The 22,116-nt window shown below is 40.6% G+C and overlaps 2 protein-coding genes across 2 annotated transcripts; one reads left to right on the top strand and one right to left on the bottom strand.

Moving 5' to 3' along the window:
* Positions 1–245: 245 nt before the first annotated feature.
* Positions 246–9,113, bottom strand: sgsh (N-sulfoglucosamine sulfohydrolase (sulfamidase)). Its single transcript, XM_029430994.1, has 10 exons — positions 8,974–9,113; positions 8,801–8,870; positions 7,944–8,104; positions 7,768–7,873; positions 7,313–7,680; positions 6,643–6,724; positions 6,349–6,552; positions 5,038–5,204; positions 4,720–4,937; positions 246–572 (listed from the first exon to the last, which is right to left on the bottom strand). Exons 1-10 carry the CDS (start codon positions 9,091–9,093, stop codon positions 389–391), a joined length of 1,680 nt encoding a protein of 559 aa, XP_029286854.1. The 5' UTR covers positions 9,094–9,113; the 3' UTR covers positions 246–388.
* On the top strand, positions 9,084–21,404 carry slc26a11 (solute carrier family 26 member 11). Its single transcript, XM_029430980.1, has 15 exons — positions 9,084–9,259; positions 9,853–10,061; positions 10,174–10,408; positions 11,295–11,487; positions 11,754–11,839; positions 12,473–12,692; positions 12,920–13,098; positions 13,254–13,326; positions 15,233–15,344; positions 15,465–15,520; positions 16,034–16,174; positions 18,824–18,951; positions 19,951–20,050; positions 20,153–20,286; positions 20,700–21,404. Exons 3-15 carry the CDS (start codon positions 10,205–10,207, stop codon positions 20,805–20,807), a joined length of 1,734 nt encoding a protein of 577 aa, XP_029286840.1. The 5' UTR covers positions 9,084–9,259; positions 9,853–10,061; positions 10,174–10,204; the 3' UTR covers positions 20,808–21,404.
* The last annotated feature ends 712 nt before the right edge of the window (positions 21,405–22,116 follow it).

Genomic DNA, 22,116 nt, shown 5'->3' with positions numbered 1-22,116 from the left:
GGTATCATTAGATCACAAGTAGAACAGTGATGGAGACTAAAAACTAAAAGGGATGCATCTACATTTGTTCAATTTAATAACAAAAACGGTTTAATATGTTGCCTTTCTATGAAACTGGGTTATGAGGGTCTGAATGATGGGAAAATGCACCGTTTGAATGTATAGACAGATAAGAAGGACTTGAATGATGAAATTATCTGGTTACATAAAGATACTATACAGAAAAAACAATGCGAGGGGGAAAAGGCATTTCAAGTTTTGTTTATTTTCTTAGCATTAAAAGCAGCATTGACATAAAAAAATAAAACTACCCATTTATTAAGAAAAATGCATTCGTGTAGGCGGACATCATGTCAATCAAGATGAGTTAAAGTACCATTAGAGTCCATCAGAGTCCATTGTAAAGTGGTCTGCAGTGTGGCTCTAGTTTGTCCTCCAGCACGTAGTCAGGTCCACAGACCCAGGGGTCGCCCGTCTCCCACTGCCACTTCTGCAGACTCTGCCTCAGGCTCTCCAGCACGGCGCTGTAGGACGGCTCTGATGCCAGGTTCCTCGTTTCCAGCAGGTCTGTCCTGTGTCGGTGGAGCAAATTTAAACATCATAAACGGAGCAAGCAATATTTTGTTGTCTTACTCTGAGGTCCTCGTATTCCTTTTATAATAGTATCAAATTACAAATTTATTTCTGGGAAATATAGAAAATAATTAAGAAACTATTGACGGTAAAATAAAGCTTTGTTGTTTTAATTCCTAGGATGATATTTCAAAGTGCTGCCAGAAATAACATTATGGGGAAGAAATACTAAACTATATATTTATCTATTTTCTAGGCCTAAAATTAGTCAACTTTAAATATGTTAGGTCCAAAAATAATATTAGCCTGAAACCCACAATTTGAAACCTCTAAATTTGCATTAACAAATACAGATGACCTTAGCCTTAAGGAAGCAGCCCAACCCTTTAAAACATGAATGATAAAGAAATCTACTGTGACTGATGAATGATGGTGGATGAAAATCAGGTTAAAATCAAAAGACAAATAGATTTTCAAATTCAATTTCATGATTTAAACACAATATATTCAATCAGTTGTAATCCTCTATTATCCTTGTTGTTAGTATATCAGTTCACACACACACACACACACACACACACACACACACACACACACACACACACACACACACACACACACACACACACACACACACACACACACACACACACACACACACACACACACACACACACACACACACACACACACACACACACACACACACACACGAAGAAAGATCTGACTCATTCTTCACCACAGAGAACACGTTTGTGCTTTTTGGTTGCATTTGGTCAGTCATGCAGAGGAAGCAGGGTGCATTTAATGATTATTTTTCATTTTAAATTAATATGATGACAATTTTTGGTAATTTAGTCCATAAAATATCCATAAAGAGTGAAAAACACCAGTCCAAATTTCTTCAACCAAATTTTTTTGTCCGACAAACTGTCTAAAAATGTAGAGATATTTGATTTACGGTGACATAAAACAGAGAAGCAACAAATGCTCGTCTTTGAGAAGCTGGAACCAGAAAATACTTTCTTAATAATGATTTACATAATTTAATCAAAATGTTTGGAGATTCATTTTCTGTGTGTCAGCTGTCAAACCAACTGGTAACATTTTTATTTATTAAAATATGTAAATTGTTTAACATGGCCGATTATTAGTAGTGTTATTACTGATCTTAATTATCAATTAATATACCTTTTAAATATTGTAATTTATGTTCGGATCAGTTTAATTTTTTATGATTACTAAAGGCCCTGTCACACATGTCCATATGACAGAAACGTATGCCGGCGCGTACGAAAAGTCCAAATACGTCCAACTTTTCATCGGATCGGAAAAGTGAACATATATAGATACGCATGTCTAACCTATTGATAGCGCATCACTTACTAATATAAAATGTATCAGAGGAATGCCCAACAAATGCATAACGTATACAAAAATATGGCGTATACAAAATATCGGTAACACGCTGGTTTACGTAGATATAAGGTAAGGTATAAGTAGTGTTCGTTAAGAGCAGGCGGTGTTACGCTGGGGTGCGTTGTTGAACGCTGATGTTTTGAGCATGTTCGAAATTACCGGACGTACCCGACGTGTGCTTCATAAGATATGCAGACGTTACGTTAGAAATGCGTGAATACGGAATATGTACGTGAATACTTACCTACGTAAATATAGTACGTGAATATTTACCTACGTAAATATAGTACGTGAATACCTACGTGACTACGTTAGATATAGGCTACGTCGGCTGACGGTGAATCCTACAGCCAACTTATTGATAACGAGTGGATAACCTATTCCTACCCTATGTTAAGATGATGACGACGGAGTAACTTATTAGACGTGTTTCTACAGTACAGCTAGCGTTCAGCATGTTAGCCGTTCTCCAGCATCAGCATGACGTGAACCAGATGGCACTTTTCCAGCTCCGTTGACCAGCCACTGATACGTTTTAAATAGGTAAGTGATACGCTATCAATGTTTGACATGTTTTGAGTTACTTTTCATATACAGCGGCATGTTTCTTCCATACGGAGCTGTGTGGACTGTATGTCTGGCGTGTTCGGCGTATCGTCTGCGTCCTTCAAACGATCTCAACTTACCCTTAATTTATATCAACTGTATTACCGATATTTCGTATGCGCCGACATACATTTCTGCCATACGGATATGTGTGACAGGGCTATTTATTTCCGTGCATATTTGTTGTCTGCATAATACACCACACAGCTGTGTAAGAATGTGGGCATGGAGATTGAACTGTAAAATAATTGGAAGCTTTTTTGACATCATCCTGGATCCATCTTTTTCATATTCATGTTTCACATCATGTATTTGTACTATGTTGTTTATCCTGTACACACGGCATCTATTGCACGTCTGTCCGTCCTGGGAGAGGAATCCCTCCTCAGTTGCTCTCCCTGAGGTTTTCCTTGTGTGATGCGAGGGTCTAAGGACAGAGGGGGTCGTATCCTGTACAGTCTCTAAAGCCCCGTGAGACAAATGTGTGATATTGGACTATATAAATACATTTGATTTGAAATAAAAAAACAAACTGCTGCTTTGTGTGAGGCCATAACACTTTACAAACTGAGTTCTATTATATCATCTGTAGATCTCTATACAGACAGAGTTCCCTGTAGGGTACACCTGTGTTTCCTCGCTCTCAGCTCTTTCAGAAGCCTCCTCTCCCCTCGAGGTGCATTAAGGGATTAGAGCAGTGTTACTCATTGCGCGGCTCGCGAGCCTCCTGCGGCTCGCCAAGATTTAATTGGTGGCTCGTATGGCAGTGGGCTAAATAAAGGGGTGATAGATATGATTATGGAGTCAATACAGATATTTCATAAAAACACTAAAATCAAGCAGGGCTATTACATATAACTCATTAAAACACTGAAAGTGTCTGTTCTATTAGCCTACAAATAATACAAATAATTGATAAAAGATGCAAATATAGAAACAAGATATTTAAACTTGCTCGGCCGACACTGCGGAGTTGCCAGTTTTGGCGGTCTATCCAGCACTACAGTGGCGAATGCGCTCTTGGACGGGTAGATACATGGTGAATTAGTATAGAAATGAACTTAAGCTCATTAAAAATATGTTAACATAAGCATGCTTATGAATACGGACATTTGTTAAAAAATTATTGATATCGCTAAATTGGAACATTTCTGGTTTCAAGCGAAGTCATTTGGAGCCGCATTTCCAAACGACGCATCCAAAATTCAACGAAATTTACGCAATGTGGCTCTCACGTAAAAAATAGTGAAGACCACTGGGTTAGAGTATAGGTCTTCAACAGGGGGGAAGGACTGCAGGAAGGGGGGGGGGGGGGGGGGGGGGCTCGCAAAATTGTTTGTAGATAAAGCAATTTTTATTCACATTCCCTCCTCCACTGTGTTTCGCGACTTCGCTCCCGACACACACACCTACAGTCAGAGACAGAGCGGAGGAAAGGAGAGTTTGTCCCGGTCGCACGGACCTCGACAAGCATCTTCTATACAATATATACAGTAAGGGGTCGCTGCTCTACGCTACACCAGTTTGGGGGGTCCTTGGCATGAAAAACGTTGAAGACCCCTGGATTAGAGGCTCCACCACCATGGTGGAAGGTAAACCAGTAGGGGTCAGCAAAGACAAGATCTTCAGAGGGTGTAAGGTTAAATCCAAATATATTAGTGTTTGGGGGCTTTTAAGTTAATTAAAATTCAAGGCATTTAAAGGGATATAGTATATAATTTAAATATGTTTAATCGACAATATTTCAATATATTGACAATATATATTAAATGTGGGCTGACAATACTATAATATGTCAGTCTATTGACTGTAAATAAAATTGATGCTGTTGAGTGCCACATTTCTCCTCACCCAGTTTTTAGACAGAGCACTTAACTGAAGTTCAGCGCAAGAAGAAGCGTACCTGCGACCTATTATGAATTATGCTTACGGTGGCAGGTGTAGCTCCTTTAAATAAGAGGAACTTGCGTCACCACCAATCCAGGTCAAGTATTTTGATCACTCTTCTTTGGGCTTTGACTCATTTACGCAATGTGACTGATGTTTATCTGTGGATGAACACTGAACACGTTTCTTCTCCTCAGCTGAAAACATGATGGAACAACATGAGCTGCGACAGACCTGGAGTCGAACAGCTCCCAGCGCTCTCTGTAGTAATACTGCTCCAGGCTTTTGAACCAGTGTGTGGGCTCACTCAGCCTCGTGTGGTTCAGCAGGTCCTGGAAGGTGGGGGACACGTACACGTCCTGGTCGATGGGGAAGGGCATGCGGTAGTGTAGGTTGTGGAGAAGGTGGTACGCCCCCTGGTGGACGGAGCGCATTGGGTAGTACATGGTAACCTGAAATCAAAAATGACAGTACAGCTGTCAAGGCCTTTTGTTTGACTCCTTTATATTTGTGGTGATGACATCCTGTCTGGAGGCAGCGGTGCTCACGGACCTCGTGGAGCGACTGGCTGGCGTAGACGGTGTGCCAGCTGCTGGGCTCAGTGACCAGTGCAGGCAGTAAGGAGCGACCGGTGAGGTGGACCGGGGTGGAGGGGTCGCCCGGGAGTTTGTAGGGCGGGTAGGGAACAGAGAACCAGTCTAGAATAGTGGGAGTAATGTCTGAGGAAGAAGAAGAGAAACAGTGACAGTTTCTATTATCTCATAATGTATTTACACATCTGTGTCGAATGTAAACCACAAAGCTCCAAATAAGGAGATATTTTAATTTTTCAGATGAATTAAATGTGTTGAAAAAATGGTCCCACTTTTTAAAGCTAAATAAACCATTTAAAAAGGAATATTTCATTAACAAAATGACTAATTCTGCATCAATTACTCACCCTGAATAACCTTAAATTCTTGAAGAAAACTTTGTTTTCCTCTCATATGCTCACTAATTCAAGATACCACATGGGGAGTAATTGATATACAAATGTTCATTTTGTGGGTAGAGTATTCCTTTAAAAACGGATGGAAACAGTGCTGTTTTTCTTAGCTTATGAAAGGTTCACATCGTGGAGATACATGACAAGTATTTATGTTAAAGTGGAGATGAAACACGGAACAATATGAATGTGGTTGGTTTGATTTTTATCTCAGGCAAGATCTGACGCTGCAAACAAACTCGATATTCACCAAGATTTGCTAGAAAGCTTTATAGTAGTTCACATTCCTTGTTTATTACACCTACAGTTTATTGAATGTCTTGTTATTATCTTCTGCAGACATTTACATCACAACTGTTACTATCGTTTAATTGATGCGATTTTCATTTTTACATTCAATTATTACCCACTCAGGGGATCATTTTCAGTTTCTTATGTGATCTGATATGTGCTGCTGATGCACCATTGTTAAGTCTCCCTCTTGTGGCCGATCCAGCACATCAGATGAACACGTCGACTCCCCTGTTTGAAAATTTGTGTGAGCCAGTGGAACACACCACTCCAGATGATCAAGGACAGAAATTGTGGGTTTTCTCTGAAATACCTTTTAAGCCTGTAATAATCAAACATTTTGAAACATCACTCGTTGGTTGAACTGCTCAAAACTCCTTCCTCACTACGGCCCTAACCTGTGATGAGGGGTCACAAAGAATAAGGTATCGTTTTGTTTTAAGGAGTCACAAGCCTAAAAAGGTTGAGCCACTTGTGTGAGCACTAAACTGCCATGGACACCGTGTGAACAGCAAGTGGCTGCAAGAATTTATGGTCTATATTTTTTTTTTAACCTTCCCGACCTCTTTCTGCTATCCATCTCTTACCCAGCAGGCTGACGTAGGCCTGGCTGGTGTCTCCCCATCGCTCCCTGTGATCCGGAGACGACACCAGCATGGGCTCTGCCGTCCCGGAGCGATACAGGTTGGTTCTGCCGTTGGGGAAGGGGATGCCGTTATCTGAGCTGTAGATGACCAGAGTGTCGTTCTCATAGCCAGCGTCCCTGAGCTCCTGAAGAACCAAACCGATACCTGAGGAGGGAATTCACACCGTTATAGCTTGGTGTTTTACAAGAATAGCTTCTCACTACCGCTCCTTTATGTGTAGGTGTTGTTACATACCTTGGTCCAGCCTGCTAACCGTGGTGTACTGCGCAGCCAAGTCGGCCCGCGCCACAGGTGTGTCCGGCACAAAAGGGGGAACCTGAAGTGCACAAGATGAGAACAGACTGACATGTTAGGAGCTCTGTGATCCGATTCAGGGATAAAACTTTTGAGTCTTTGTCTTTCAGGTGCTTTTCATTACAATAATCAACAAGACGAAATCTTAGGATTTTGTTTCTTTAAGGCGAGACACTACAGGCAAACACTTTGGGGGTTTTCATGCACTGGTCCATTTTGAGAGTTTCGGCAATTTTGCTTCTATAACATGTCTTCTTTCAGACTAGTGGAAAGAAAACATTCAAAATACACATCTAGGTGTTTGCTTTACTAACTTCGTCTATTTGCGTCTGTAGAATCAGTAATCAACTGGGGACGTTTGACGGTGATATCCATCAGTTAAAGTGTGACCATGTATTAAATGTTTATACATAATCAGCGACCATGAAAAATATGCTTTTTAAAGATGCTGCTGTAGAAATTATAATGTTATGACATTTTGTTTAACTGTTTATTCATATTTTAAAAGTCACATTAGACAAATATATACGTCTTGTTAATAACCATTGTTTTCTGATGAGGGTGGGATTTCTTTCCACATTTGAAAACATACAATCTGTATGTCACTGACCTTTACTTGTTCCGGTGTGTAATATTCTGGTGTCCAGTCAGGAATTCTTCCCATCCCCGTTTCACCGTTCCCAAACTTCTCACAGAAAGCTCCATACTGGGGCTGCGAGTGTCCACATCGGTGGGTGTCATGAAAGGCAACATACAGGAAAAACGGCCTCTCTTCCTCTTTTGAATTGTCTTTTTTCTCTTCTTTCTTTCGCCTTCGTGCAAAACCTTCCTCTTTATGGGTCTGGAAGAACTTTCGGACCAGGAGTTTGATGCGAGTGATGTTCCTCCCCACCTGGAGGACAGAGTTGTTCTCCTCTGTGTAGGCAAAATCAAAAGGGTATACAGATCCAGGGCCGACATGCTTCTTCCCAATTATACCTGTGGGAGTGAGAGAGTAAAAAGAAAGATGAGAAGAATGAAAGTGATAAGAGTATGTGTGAGAGTGGACTTGTCTCTGTTACTTACCTGTGTGTACGTTGGCCTGGCTGAGGAGCAGCGGCAGACTTTGTACTCCGTCAAACGAGTTGAAGTGGTGAACACCCTGATGGAGGCCGTACATGCCGTTCTGGTGCTGAAAACACAGCAAACAGACCTAAGTACTCTTGCACTAATGAGAGGCATCCAAATGTGTGATTATTTACCTGCGGCAGGCCGCTGAGGATGGTGGAGCGGCTGGGAGAGCAGCTGCTGACAGAGGTGAAGGCGTTACTGAACACCAGGCTGCGCTGGGCCAGAGAGCGCAGGTGGGGGGTGTGGACCACTGAGTTGTTGTACACCTCGGTCTCAAAACCTGCATCATCAGCTGGAAGAGGGGAAAAAGGCACATGTCTTTGCTCTTACGCTCTTACAAAGGTATGTGGACAACATTTTGGAGGCTGGTTGCAGAGATTTGCTCCCATTCAGCTTCAAGATTTGAGATGTTGGACGATGAAGCCTCGCTCGCTGTCAGAGTTTCAGTTCATCCCAAAGGTGTTGGATGGGGTTGCAGGCAAGTTCTTCCACACCGAACTGAGAGAACCATTTCTTTATTAGAGCTGGAACTAATGATTATCTTCATCTATTAAACTGTCAATACGTTTTTTATCGTTTAAATCGATCAATAAAATGGTTTATAAAATGTCAGAAAATAGTGAAAAAAGTCCATCCCAGTTCCTCAAAGTTGATGTCTTTAGATGTCTTATTTTGTCAGTCCAAAACCCAAAGATATTCAGTTTAATATGATATAAAACGGAGAAAAGCAGGAAATCTCCATATTTGATTTTGCCCACCCCATCTATATCATCAAGGCTAAATAACAGAACAACCTCTGTATAATGCAATATGATTTATTGCAGGACTGTTGTATTAGACTGCATTAGCTTGTAAACTTGACATACCTAACACACTGGCGACTGTGTGTAATTCAGCAGTAGGTATAGCTCTTCGGGGTAAGATTTTAAAGTCTTAAAAACTGGCACGACTTACTTACCACTGCATATAAAGGTAACCGTTAACTCACCAATTATTAAAAGAACATTTCTCCCGTTTGACTCCCCGATGCAACATGATGCCAGGATGAGAAAATACACCTGAAGCAACATGATGGGGATTAGCTCTGCTCACTGTAAGGCTTTAATGAACTACATTCATTAAATAAAAGAATGAGTCCGTCACAATTAATACGTTACGTACATACAGTGAGTAGTACAGCTGTGTGGCAGCTACATCACCATCAATAAACGGCGGTGTAAGACTATTTTTCACGTCTTCCTCAAACAACTTAAGCCCCGCCCACCTGTGGTCACATGACATAGGTCACGTGGAGCTCGAAAACAGGAAATTCTGCCTCGCGCTTCATCGTCAAAATGATATACATTTTAGGAAGTGGTTTCAGTAGAAAGGAACATAAACGCGTTGACAGAGCAGGATCTCTGAATCACAGCTGAACCAGGGAATAATAAAGAAGACATCACATTTAGTAAGAGTTTCTATAGACTTTGTATTCTTCTTTTTTATGCTCTATTTCATTCTATTATGTAGTGTTTTCTACTCTATTTACTGTATTGTTTTTATCTTCTATTGTGTTTTTTTCAGCTCTATTCTTTTCTATTGTGTTGTTTTTCTAATCTATTTTATTCTAGTGTGTTGTTTTTTTCTGCTCTTTTATTCTCTTCTAGTTTAATTTATTTAAATCATTCATGTTCTTCAACTTTGTCAACTCAGCATATTATTGTTCAATCTGTTTTAGTAGAATATTATAGCCTACGTAACATTAACACATTTTAGGGCACAATTGGAGATAAATAAAATATCACACTGTACGATGAAACTACTGATAACATAAATCTTTGGGAATATTGTCAGGGAGTTTTATGGCTTGAAGAAAACTTTGTGGCTGTTGTAAAACAAGTGAGCACTATCCTGTCATATGACCATCATATGATTATGAAGACCTCAAAGCTCGTTAAGGACAAAGGTCACAAAAAGGAATATCTGGCACCTTTGAAATTAGCGGATTGAAGACTTTTTTTGTTGTTGGTTTTTTCATGTTTGTTTTTCCATTACACACAGATCCCAGCATGCATCTGAAGATATGGCGCTGTGTGTTTATCCAGAAAACACACAGACAAACTGACACATGCATGCACACCTTGTTGTGTTTTCCTTAATTCTGTGTCTGTGGAGAAAGAGGAGGCAAACCAAAACCAGAGGACCAAGAATCACTTCCCAAAGGCCCATGAGTGTCATTTAAAACAGAGCAGGAAACGTATTCACTTTGTGTAAGTGTCTTTTTTCTGCCTACTCATGCACACATTTCAATCTGTAAATGTCACCTTACCTCTGTGCGCTTGCTGCTGTTTTCATCCTTTCCATCGTCATCCTCCTCTCCAGGTTCTCCCTCCTCAGCTCTGATCCTTGTGCGATGGACCGTCCTCTGCTGGGCCAAGTGACAGCCCGGGGCTGCTGCTCCTACAGCACCCTGAAGGCCTGGCTGCCGATCCTCTCCTGGCTGCCCAAGTACAAGCTGAAGTGGCTTCAGATGGACCTGCTCGCAGGACTCACTGTCGGGTTGACGACGGTACCGCAGGCGCTGGCTTATGCTGAAGTAGCCGGCCTTCCTGTGCAGGTGAATCCTCGCTGGGTTGTCTGTGAAGGTTCATCCTTTGGATTCAACTTCCATTTAGATTCAACTTTCTCCAGATATCTCAGCCGGCCTGTGTTCAATCATAAAGTTGATAAAATCATCTTGTTCTTTCTTGTTCTTTCGTATTCATTTGGATCCCCATTTCTTTCCATAAAATGTTTTTTCCAGGAAAGGGTACATCCCCTCCATGTTTTGCCACTTTTTCTTGATTGCAGAGAGTTGAAATCATGATGTTGTCCATCAATAACATCCTGTGTCATTCTGTTCAAAATCATCTATATTTATTTAAAATGATAGCAGAAAAAATTAGTTGATTGACAGAATATTAATCATATTTATTCATATATTTATTCATATTTAATCAATTGTCATTTTTCATGGAGAAATGCTTTTTAAATGTTGGTTGGACAAAACAAGACACTCGAAGATGTCAACTTGGCTAAATCAATTAGTTAAGAAAATCCAGGCATGTTTAAGACATCTATAAAAATACTCACTAAAATCACATCACTGGAAGAACAATGCAAATATTGTTCATACTAAACGTTTAACTGCTGTACACAACATGTCTCCTACTTCCATTCTCAGTGGTTGTGCACGGGAGGTTTCAAGTTTCCACATCACACTTAGGTTAAAGGTTACATGAACCATGGTTCATTGGCTTCCAAACTAGTCCAAAATCCTGCCTGTACGTAGACGTGTTAAACTCAGACTTCAGGTGAGCGTAGAGAAGCGTTCCCCCTTCATCAGACGAATGTGAGAAAATGTTTATAGTGTCAAACTCTGGTGAAGCAACAAGAAGAAAAACACATGTTTGAGTGGAGAGGGAGTGTAATGAAAATCAATCTAAAAGCATTTCTCCCCACAGTACGGACTCTACTCTGCCTTCATGGGGGGCTTTGTCTACACCCTCCTGGGGACCTCTAAGGATGTGACACTGGGTCCCACGGCCATCATGTCCCTCCTGTGTTTCTCTGTGGTGGGGGGGCAGCCACACCGAGCCGTGCTGCTCAGCCTCCTCTGTGGACTCATCCAGGCCGTAATGGCATTACTGAGATTAGGTGATTAGTGGAGGTCGTGTGAAAACCTTATGACACCAGTTTTGGGGGGTTTCTTAATTTAGTCGACACTCGTGAGACTTACTTTTGACAAAAAACTGAGGGAAACTAGATTAGTTTGTGAGAGCAGGAGAGCCACTTCCTACCACCACATCTACGCCTTCCTCAGCTTAACCACACAATTTCTGTGACAGTTGTGGATCTCTCAATCATACTTTTTTTTTGTCATTGCTCTGTAAATCATTCATTGCTTTGCTCGTCTTCTGCAGGTTTTCTGCTGGACTTCATCTCTTTCCCTGTAATAAAAGGCTTCACTTGTGCTGCTGCGGTAACCATTGGCTTTGGCCAAGTCAAGGTGAGAGTTAAACGTGGATAGCTTTCTGATTTAGGAGCAGCACTGATATGAGATCTATGTTGAACTGGGAGACAGCGGAACCGTTTCTAGTATTTAAAATGAGACTATATAACATTTGAAAGAAAAAATAACATGTTTTGCTCTTAACGCTCCCTTGTTCAATTAAATACACAAAGGGTCCATAAATACACTGCTACAGCCTTATTGGTCTGACATGACCAGCAGCTTAAGGTGGCAGATTTAGAGTCAGTTTACAGAATTGATTTTCTCTTCTTGTGCCACTAAGTTTTAGCGTTTATTTGTATCCTGTCGTTGTCACGTGTGACCATAATGTGCTGTCCAGCTAAAGTTACAAGTAAATCAAGTGGGCCCTTGTAACACATTTTGTAGGTCATCTCCCCAAATCTCTACTGCTGCTTTTACAGTTCAATGTATACAGAGGAAAGATTGACCCTCTAGTGCCAAACAGAAAGTGAATGAATATAATTAAAAGAGCATTTTGCTTGATGTGGGTGCGCAAACCTTTTTGGTTACTGTTTCTATCTAAAAAGCAAAGAGAGAGCAGATCCTCAACTCTTCTCAGTGTCGCTGGTGTCCGCTGATGGCTGTCCCGCCGTTTCTGTTTTTCTTTAGAATATTCTGGGACTCCAGGGAGTTCCCCACGACTTCTACCTGGAGGTCTACTACACCTTCTACAAGATACCAGAAGCCAGGATAGGTGATGTGGTACTGGGTCTGCTGTGTCTCACTCTGCTGGTTGTGTTGTTATTTATGAAGACGAGTCTGGGATCTGAAGAGGATCCCACCTGCTCCAGGAAACTCGCCAGGAAACTAGTGTGGACCGTAGCTTCCAGTCAGTACCTGTGTGTGTGTGTGTGTCTGTGTGTGTGTGTGTGTGTGTGTGTGTGTGTGTGTGTGTGTGTGTGTGTGTGTGTGTGTGTGTGTGTGTGTGTGTGTGAGAGTGAGTGATATCTTTATCTTCTGTGATTGATGGTGTATACATGTCACGGTGTGTCTGAATATGTTTTACTTTTCTAAAACTTTCCTCATATTTCTTCATGTGCTCTCTGTGCTGGTCAGTGCGTAACGTCTTGGTGGTCGTAGCTGCATCCTTTGTAGCATTTTCCTGGAATGCTTATGGCCATCCCGTGTTTACAGTCACTGGGGAAACTTCCCAGGGGCTCCCGCCATTCAGGCCTCCACCCACCTCAGACACCACAGCCAACGGCACCGTCGTCTCCTTTGGAGAGATTGTAAAGGTAAGGAGCAGAGAGACGGTGGGCTCGCCACAGGGTGAGGGCCGGGAATGTTTTGCTAAATGATTGAGTTGCAACTTTCACTTTTCAAAATCTTTTCTTTTCTCATTTCTCAAGAAGAGCAGCTGACTAACCTCCTCTCTGTGTGTCGTGTGCAGGGTTTGGGTGGAGGGCTTGCAGTGATTCCCTTCATGGGTCTGTTGGAGAGTATTGCTATTGCTAAAGCTTTTGGTAAGTGGTGTTAGCCACACCAGCTGCGTAGGACTGTCAATTGGTCCGTCCATCACTTTGGTCCAGACTGAAATATCTCAAAAACTATCAGATGGATTTCCACAAAACAAAATTCTGATATTCATGATCCCCAGATGTTTTTCTTCCAACACCACAAAGAGGTTGATGTTCTTGGTTTTGAGTGAAATATCTCAACATGGAATTTAGTACATTCATGTCCCCCGAAGAATGACTTGTAATAACTTTGGTGACATACCACTGTATTATATTGGCCAGTGTATTGTTTAATTACGCTTATTGTTAATAAATATAGTAGCCAAATGATATTTAATAAATTGTATCACATCCATACCACACGACTTCCACCAACAACACCAAGGTAAACAATACAACCTTAAGATATAGATATAACTTATAAAGTTAGGTAACGTAAATTAACTTAGCCGCAAATAACTTATACTAACCTTATGAGTTAAAAACCTTAGCTAGCTATGCTAATGTCGTTAGCAAACTAACGTCAGCTCAACAAAAAAGAGGAAAATATCTTACGTAAAAGCTTAATCTAATCATTTCAGCTAAGGTTATACCTGTCAACATTGGAATTTCAAAATAAGGGAAATGTTTTGCCGGACTCCGCCCATACTTTAACAGCTCTCAGCCAGCCAATGTAAACGTAAACACATAAGGAACGGGTATATACATTCAGGAAATACATGTTTATTTAAAGTATGTATTACTTGTACAGACATGTTTATAAGATTTATGTATTTTATTTATTAGTAATTATCATCAATTTATTTGATGATGGATGAGTTGTGTGGCTTTTCTTTCCCCCACGAGGACTTCCTTGCGATGTCAGTCTGGAAACATGTCCGCTACACTGCGACTGAAATCATCACAGAAGCTGAAGGCTACATTATTTTTGGCGCAAAGCATCGACATCTTTCCCTCAACTTTGCTCACTTGGTCTGCCTCCGACACAGTTCTTGTCATACATGAAGTCATTGACAGTGTATGTTTTTGTGCCTCTTGTCGTGCTTGGACGATTTTTCTTGCTGGCGAACATCTTAGCTTATTCCGTCGTGTGCGATGCTAACATCTAAATGGCACACTTTACATAAAGCACGAGTTTGCCCGACTCTGCTTTTAATAAATAAGGGATGGTCTCCTCTCATTTGGTACTTACATAAAGTGTCAACTTGTTTGGCAGGTACAGCTGCGTCTCCATCTATCTCCCGTTCACTGTGACTCTCATCCATATGTTGTCATCTTCTTCTTCTGTGTTATTGTTCCTGTTTTCATCTTCTGTGTGTTTACTGGCGGATAACGTTTTTCAGCTAAAGTTAAACATAATACTGCCACCTGCTCTATCGGAGGACACTTTACACTTTTTTAATTAGGCCTATTTTTTTTTTGAAAGGTTAAAAATACGGGATAATTACGGGAAAATATTTAAACGGGAGGAAAACGGGATGGAAGTAAAAATACGGGATAATCCCGGGAAAAACGGGAGGGTTGACAGATATGGCTAAGGTTAACGTTAGCTTGTTAACGACATTAGCAAATCATCTAGCGTTAGCAAACTCATAATGTTAGCACTGGTTATTCACTTCTTAACTTTACGTTACCTAACTATATAAGTTACAGTTATATTGAAATATTAAGGTTGTATCGTTTGACTTGGTGCAGGTTGTGTGTCATATTCAAACTAATAAACGCATCATATCCTAATGATCGTTTCTGGCATACACAATTACAGATTGTCACTTCCTTCTTCAAGCTCAGGGCCCGAAAGCATCTGACAGAGTTGGTGGGCCCGAGCCTGGAGCTCTGCAGCCAGACCCTTCTCAGAGAATGAGTGTTTCCTCAGACTGTTGACTGATTTTAATTTCCTGCTTCTCCTCAGCCAGTCAGAACGACTACAGAATTGACGCAAACCAGGAACTGCTGGCAATTGGTGTGACCAACATCATGGGCTCTTTTGTGTCAGCCTATCCCGTCACTGGAAGCTTCGGGAGGTGTGTGTGTGTGTGTGTGTGTGTGTGTGTGTGTGTGTGTGTGCGTGTGCGTGTGCGGGTGAGTGTGAGAGAGCTCAGGTGTGTAATATTTACAGCGCAATGTTTTCTCCTGACATCCAGGACAGCAGTGAACTCCCAGACTGGTGTTTGCACCCCAGCTGGAGGGATCATCACCAGTGAGTCCCAACATGTTCAACTTTCTCTGTATCTCTTCTGCCCTCTAGTGGTGCTCTGTGTTATCACCTGTTCTCACCTGTTATCCACACTGCTCAAATTGCCTCTCTCCCCTCTGTTAAGACATCTAAGTGGCAACATTAATCTTAAACAGAGGAAGTGCAGCATGTGTACACACGCAACTTGTTTTTTATTGAATAGAGAACAGAAACGTAGGACATTATTATTAATTTAGGTAGGTAAAAGACACCAGAAAATGTCTTATTTTATTATTTATTTTTGAATTTTAAAATCATCATCTGGAACAACAAAAACAATTTTTCATATATTTATGTGACTTTCCTTTCTCTCTAGTTTTTGCATTTCAACGTGTGTTTATTATCATTTCTGCTGAATCTGTGCATTTATCTTAGTTTGGAAATGAGGCATTTCTCTAACTGTCCCCTTCTCTCTCTCTCTCTCTCTCTCTCTCTCTCTCTCTCTCTCTCTCTCTCTCTCTCTCTGTTTTTTTTTAGGTGTGATAGTTTTGCTTTCTCTGGCGTTCCTCATGCCCGCTTTCTACTACATCCCCAAAGCTTCTCTAGCTGCTGTTATCATCTGTGCCGTCGCTCCCATGGTGGATTATCATGTCGTGGCTAAGATGTGGAGGATACGCAGTAAGTGTCCTCTCTGTGTGCCTCAAATATACAGTTGTGGTCAAAGTTTACATACACTTGTAAAGAACATGTATGTCATGGCAGTCTTGAGTTTCCATTCATTTCTAAAACTCTTATTTTTCTGTGACTGAGTGATTGGAGCACATATGAAGTTTGGTTCTTTTATGAATTTATTATGGGTCTACTGAAAATGTGACCAAATCTGCTGGGTCAAAAATATACATACAGCAATGCTAATATTTGGTTACATGTCCCTTGGCCATTTTCACCTCATTTAGGCGCTTTTGGTAGCCATCCACAAGCTTCTGGTTGAATCTTTGACCACTTCTCTTGGCAGAATCGGTGCAGTTCAGCTAAGTTTGTTGGCTTTCTGACATGCACTTGTTTCTTCAGCACTGTCCACATGTTCTCGATGGGTTTAAGTCAGGACTTTGTGAAGGCCAACCTTAATTCCAGAAGCAAACTTCAGTCGAGCCTGAAGGTGTCGCTTCTGGAGCAAGGGCTCCCTTCTTGCACGGCAGCCTCTGAGACCATGCCGATGTAAAACATGCTGTGGACTGTGTTGACTGTGGACACTGACACCTGTGTTGCAGCAGCTTCTAGTTCATAGCAGATCTCCTTTTTGGTGGTTCTCGGTTGAATCTTGACCATCCTGACCAATTTTCTCTCAGCAGCAGGTGATATCTTGCGTTTTCTTCCTGATCGTGGCAGTGACGCAACTGTGCCATGCACTTTATACTTACAAACAATTGTTTGCACAGTTGATCTTGGGACCTGTAGCTGCTTTGAAATGGCTCCATGTGACTTTCCTGACTTTTTCAAGTCAATGATCCACTTTTTCAGATCCGTGCTGAGCTCCTTTGACTTCCCCATTGTAGCGTTTGTGGCTGAGTCTAATGCAGGGGTCACCAACCTTTTTGATACTGAGAGCTACTTCAAGGGTGCTGAATAATACGAAGGGCTACTTGTTTGATACAAACTTCCTGAATAACATAGTTGCACGGTTCACCTTTAATGATAATATTATCATTAATAATAATAATCATAATAAATATTCACGTGTGAAGAGACTGTCATGTTAATGTTAATTATTCCTCACAATGATTATTAACAATGATTTACCATATTAGGAAACACAGATATATTTAAAACATTATTTATTTCTGTTCTCAATCTATTTCAACATTTGAAAGTTATCACATCTCTGATATTTTTGTAAATATCTTTATTGACCGTTTTGTATGAATGAGCACATTTGTAGCATTTTGTTCAAAATCACACCAGTTATATTTTAGTACAAAGTATCACTTCTGTAACATTTTATAGGAAATCATTAACTGTCACATCTTCAAATCATATCCTGTTTGTACAAACACTAACTTTGTAACATCAGAGAGAGTGGAGATCACATCAGAACCTTTCTTCTCGTCTTTGAACAGTGTTTTCAATAACATCATTGCACCTTTCAACACCTCTCCGTCCGAAAAGGCTTTCTTGTACTTTATTAAATAATGCGCAGCTCTAAATGAAGCTTCCGATGCTTTCTGTGACTTGTTCACCGGCCTCGTGAAAAGAGATGCTGCTGCCCAAAGCTTTAACTCACGGCTTGTTCTGCTTGCAGTGCTGCAGGTGAGTAGTTAATTAGTTAGTTAGTTAGTTAGGTAGGTAGTTAGTAGTAGTTAGTTAGGTAGTTAGTTAGTTAGTAGTTAGTTAGGTATGTAGTTAGGTAGTTAGTTAGTTAGTTAGTTAGTTAGCATGGTAGCTTTGTGACACGTACCGAAGCGTCTCCACAATGAGCCGCTTTGCCGTCGCCCCGCAAATGAGACAAACACACTTTTCTTTCACTGTTGTAAAAAATAATTCTTCCTCCCAATCATTTTGAAAATAGCTCGTTTTCTTTCGCTTTTCTGCCATGTTTAGCGTAAACAACGCACCTCGCGCCCCATCGTAGCTGCTCCCGCAAGCTTGTCTCAGCGAGAAGGGAAATTAAGATTTAGCTTGCGCGTGGAATTGAACTCTGACCCCAGACAGGGTACAGAGTATACATAAAACATTTTAGTTTTTTAAAATTCTATATTCAATATTGTCATTTTAAAATAAATAATAATTCAAGTGTTATTGATTAAAAAAAACAGCAAAACAATTAAATACAAATTTTAGACAGTGCTTCATGGTGACTAGTGCTATTTTTAGAACATGCTCTGCAGGCGACTCACGTAGTCCCTGCGGGCACCGTGTTGGCTACCCCTGGACTAATGATTGTATCTAATGAGCACTATTTAAATGGGATCACCAGCTGTAGTCAATCATAATCACTCACAAGAAGTTAAGAGGCCATGCCACAAAGCTAATTTGATTGACACAACTTTCTATATTACCTAAATTAATAATTCATGTTGCTGTATGTATATTTTTGACCCAGCAGATTTGGTCACATTTTCAGTAGACCCATAATAAATTCATAAAAGAACCAAACTTCAAAAATCTGTTTTGTGAAAGAAGTATGTGCTCCAATCCAAAGAGTTTTAGAAATGATTGGAAACTCAAGACTGCCATGACATACATGTTCTTTACAAGTGTATGTAAACTTTTGACCACAACTGTATGTGTCTGTTTAATTGTGTTCTCATGCTCGCGTGTCTCCCACAGAGCTGGACCTGCTGCCTTTTGTCGTGACGTTCCTGATGAGTTTCTGGCAGGTGCAGTACGGCATCGTAGGGGGTGTAGCTGTATCTGGAGCCCTGCTGCTGTACAACACGGCCAGACCCCAGATAAAGGTACCATAATATTCTGAACGGGACTGTGTGAAAGTGAGTGGGACACTTAAATCAATAGTAGTTTGCTTGGGTTAGAGGCATTGTTACTGGACGTACAGGAAGCACTTTTACCAAAGATGCTCTTTAACAAAGTTACAAGCTGTGCCAATGGTAAGAAAGGGTTTAACCTTCTTGTCTCCTAAGTAGGTCTGATGTGTTTATATTTTCTATCGCCATCACAAGATATTTACACAGCTAATAGTCATATTTAGCATCACAGAAATCAGTTAGATAGGGCGTTTGCGAACGTTATTTGGCTTTAGCTTAACATTTTGACACAGTTCGACTAATGCTAGACACTTACCAGATCTCGCAAGAGTGTGTTGCTGAGACAGAAAGAGGTCGAAACAAAGAACATTTTCTCCTGATTTGTCCGTCTGAAAAATGCCATTTTAGTGTCAAAAAGATATGTGGCTTGTGAAAAATTGGTCCAATATTTACTTTGGTGACTATGGGCCAAAGCTTCGGTTTGAATCTCTGCTCATGTTCACTTCTCTCATTGGAGTGAACAGACTCGGGCAGTTATGAAACCCATGTGACACAGATACAGGAAATCCTTTCTGAACAGTCTCTCCTATTACCAAAAGGAAAAGAGGAAAATAGTTCACTGGATTAGCCAAAAACATACAAATGATAGTTTATATATCTCCACCACCATGATTGATGAATATTATCCATCTAAAAGATTGAAGATGATTTTCAGATTTTAGTGCCCTGAACAAAGTTGTTTTCTTTTTATAAAGATGACATTTGACTCAACAGTCAGGAGTGGCAGAGCTACTCTCCCATACCAGTTTCTCCATTAGAAACAGCATCAATAGGCTCTTCCTCTGTGAAATACAAGAGTTCACTAACTAAGTAGAATAATATGAAGAAGTTTGAGGAGACATGGGAGTGTGTTGAACAGTGCAAGAGTAACAGCTTGTTTTTGCGTTAACAACGTGTTCCTGTTGTGTGCAGGTGTCTGATCACGGTATGCTGATGATGGAGTTGGGCAGTGGACTCAGCTTTCCTGCCACAGAGTATCTCAGCCACCTCATACACACTCAGGCTCTGCAGGGTTTGTTTGATAGTCTTTGTTTAGAGCATGTGTGGGGACCTTTGTCTTGTTTAACCTCCCTTTCCTCTCATTTACTCTCCCTTTAACGTTTGTCCTCCACAGCGTCTCCTCCGCGGTCAGTTGTCCTGGATTGCCATCATGTTAGCATCATGGATTACACAGTGATCAGCGAGCTCAGGGACCTGCTGAGGCAGTTCAAACTACGACAAGTGCAACTGGTCTTTTCCAGATTGCAGGTACAACCTTCAGCCTTCACTGCTTTACAGATTATTGTCCGTTAAAGAAATGCTTTACACCCAAAATTATTATTTGTATATCAATTACTCCTCACCCCATGTTACTTTGAACACTTCCGCATAAACAGTCACACACTTGTGCAGGTGCGCTACACGTCCGTGAAAGTGCAGTTTATGCGGAAGTGTTTTAAATAATAAAGTTTATGTTTAAAGTGAGTAATTGATATACAAATAGTCATTTTGGGGATGAAATGTTCCTTTAAGGTTTTCTTTCAACAGGAATGTTGATTAAGAATTTCAAAATTAAAGTCTTTGTTGTTTCGGGCCAGAATTCAGTTTTTATAACAACACAACAAAACGAAACATGTGTTTTTTTCTCACGGCCTCTGTCTCCGTCTTCCTCCCACCTTTAGCCCTCTGTTCTGGAGCTTCTCCTCGCAGCTGATCTGCAGGACTTCAGGCATACAGACAGTTTGGAGGCGGCGCTGCAGATGGAGCCGGAGAGCCTCCTCAATGAATGACACGAAACGCATCCAATCACAGACTGGAGAGGACACAAGCAATGTTGCAACTCTGATCAGTGACATTTCTGATCTGGGATTATTGGGCTGTTATGAAGTTGAAAAGTGATGAACTACCTCCTACAACTGATTCTCTGGCTGTTGGGTGAACGGCTAAACTTGACATTGGAAATCACTGTGGGATCTCAGAGATTACAGCACTACAACATTGTTCCAGAAGTGCAATACTGGGTTTTATAGCATTTTGCATTACGCTTTTTGTATGAATGTAATGAGAGAAATGATATTTCTTTAATATATATATTTTTCCTAACAGAGAACTCCCTCTGTTATGTTTTAGGGCTGAAGCTTATAGGTGTGCTTCCAGAGACCAAATCTGAATTTACACTAAGAATATGGACGACCGATGTGTGAATAATGAACAGAACAGAGCAAAGCTAACACTGATTCCACCTGTCATTATGGGTCGTTTTATTTATCTAAAGCAGGGGTGTCAAACATGCGGCTTTGCAAAGTGTAAAAATGAGTTGTTTTGATCATAAAGTAAAATACTGTTCCAGATACCCGTGTTGTGCCTTTGTAGATACACTGTGATCTGTAAGTTGTAATGCACATGTGTAAATGATAAAATGAGGCACAATATTGTTGAAATTGCAACTTTTATTCTTAAGAAATTTCAGGTTGTTCATTATGTTTTGTAAAAAGATAGAATTTGAACATTTTCAGAATGTACTTTGCACTAAAACGAAGGGAAACATTTGGAGTTGTTGTTATTTACAGGTTATTATGCTGTGATCTTACTGGTCCGGCCCACTTGAGATCAAATTGTGCTGTATGTGGCCCCTGAACTACAATGAGTTTGACACCCCTGATCTAAAGTAATGTCTAAATGTAAAGGGATTGGTTTTCCTTATTTACATGTTGGAAATTAAATATTTTCAAGGCTGTGGCCAAATGGATTTAATTGACTCATCACAGTGATTGAACAACATTATGAACACAAACCACATCTATACGAATGTTATAAAAAGTTTAAAAACATTTTTATATGTGTGTTTGTGTTATAGTGAAGTCACCTGATTCGTCGCAGCATAATTTCCCACAAATTGGTGTCGTGATGGAGTGTCTCTAATGTCAAATATCAAGAGTTTCATCCATTAATCCATTATTCATCCGCGCAGCATTAACGTCAAAACAGATTTTCTTGCACGCTGAAGTTTCCACATAAATCCACAGGAGTTTTAATATATGCATAAACAATGAGTAACATCCACTCTGAAGATCTTTACAAAACTGGCAGCATCTACCA

The sequence above is a fragment of the Cottoperca gobio genome, chromosome 1 (assembly GCF_900634415.1).
Source record: "Cottoperca gobio chromosome 1, fCotGob3.1, whole genome shotgun sequence".
Lineage (NCBI taxonomy): Eukaryota > Metazoa > Chordata > Actinopteri > Perciformes > Bovichtidae > Cottoperca > Cottoperca gobio.
The sequence above is the reverse complement of the archived record's forward strand: the minus strand, read 5'-3'. Positions and strand labels throughout refer to the sequence as shown.

Excerpts from the sequence above, each read along its gene's own strand:
- sgsh (XM_029430994.1), bottom strand. The coding sequence starts at position 9,093 with ATGTCATGTGACCACAGGTGGGCGGGGCTTAAGTTGTTTGAGGAAGAC. Across the intron at positions 8,105-8,800 it reads AAATGTTCTTTTAATAATTG|CTGATGATGCAGGTTTTGAG; the intron begins GTGAGTTAACGG and ends CCCCTCTTCCAG. Across the intron at positions 5,205-6,348 it reads GGCCTACGTCAGCCTGCTGG|ACATTACTCCCACTATTCTA; the intron begins GTAAGAGATGGA and ends CTTCTTCCTCAG.
- slc26a11 (XM_029430980.1), top strand. The coding sequence starts at position 10,205 with ATGGACCGTCCTCTGCTGGGCCAAGTGACAGCCCGGGGCTGCTGCTCC. Across the intron at positions 10,409-11,294 it reads TAGCCGGCCTTCCTGTGCAG|TACGGACTCTACTCTGCCTT; the intron begins GTGAATCCTCGC and ends TTCTCCCCACAG. Across the intron at positions 13,327-15,232 it reads TGCTATTGCTAAAGCTTTTG|CCAGTCAGAACGACTACAGA; the intron begins GTAAGTGGTGTT and ends GCTTCTCCTCAG.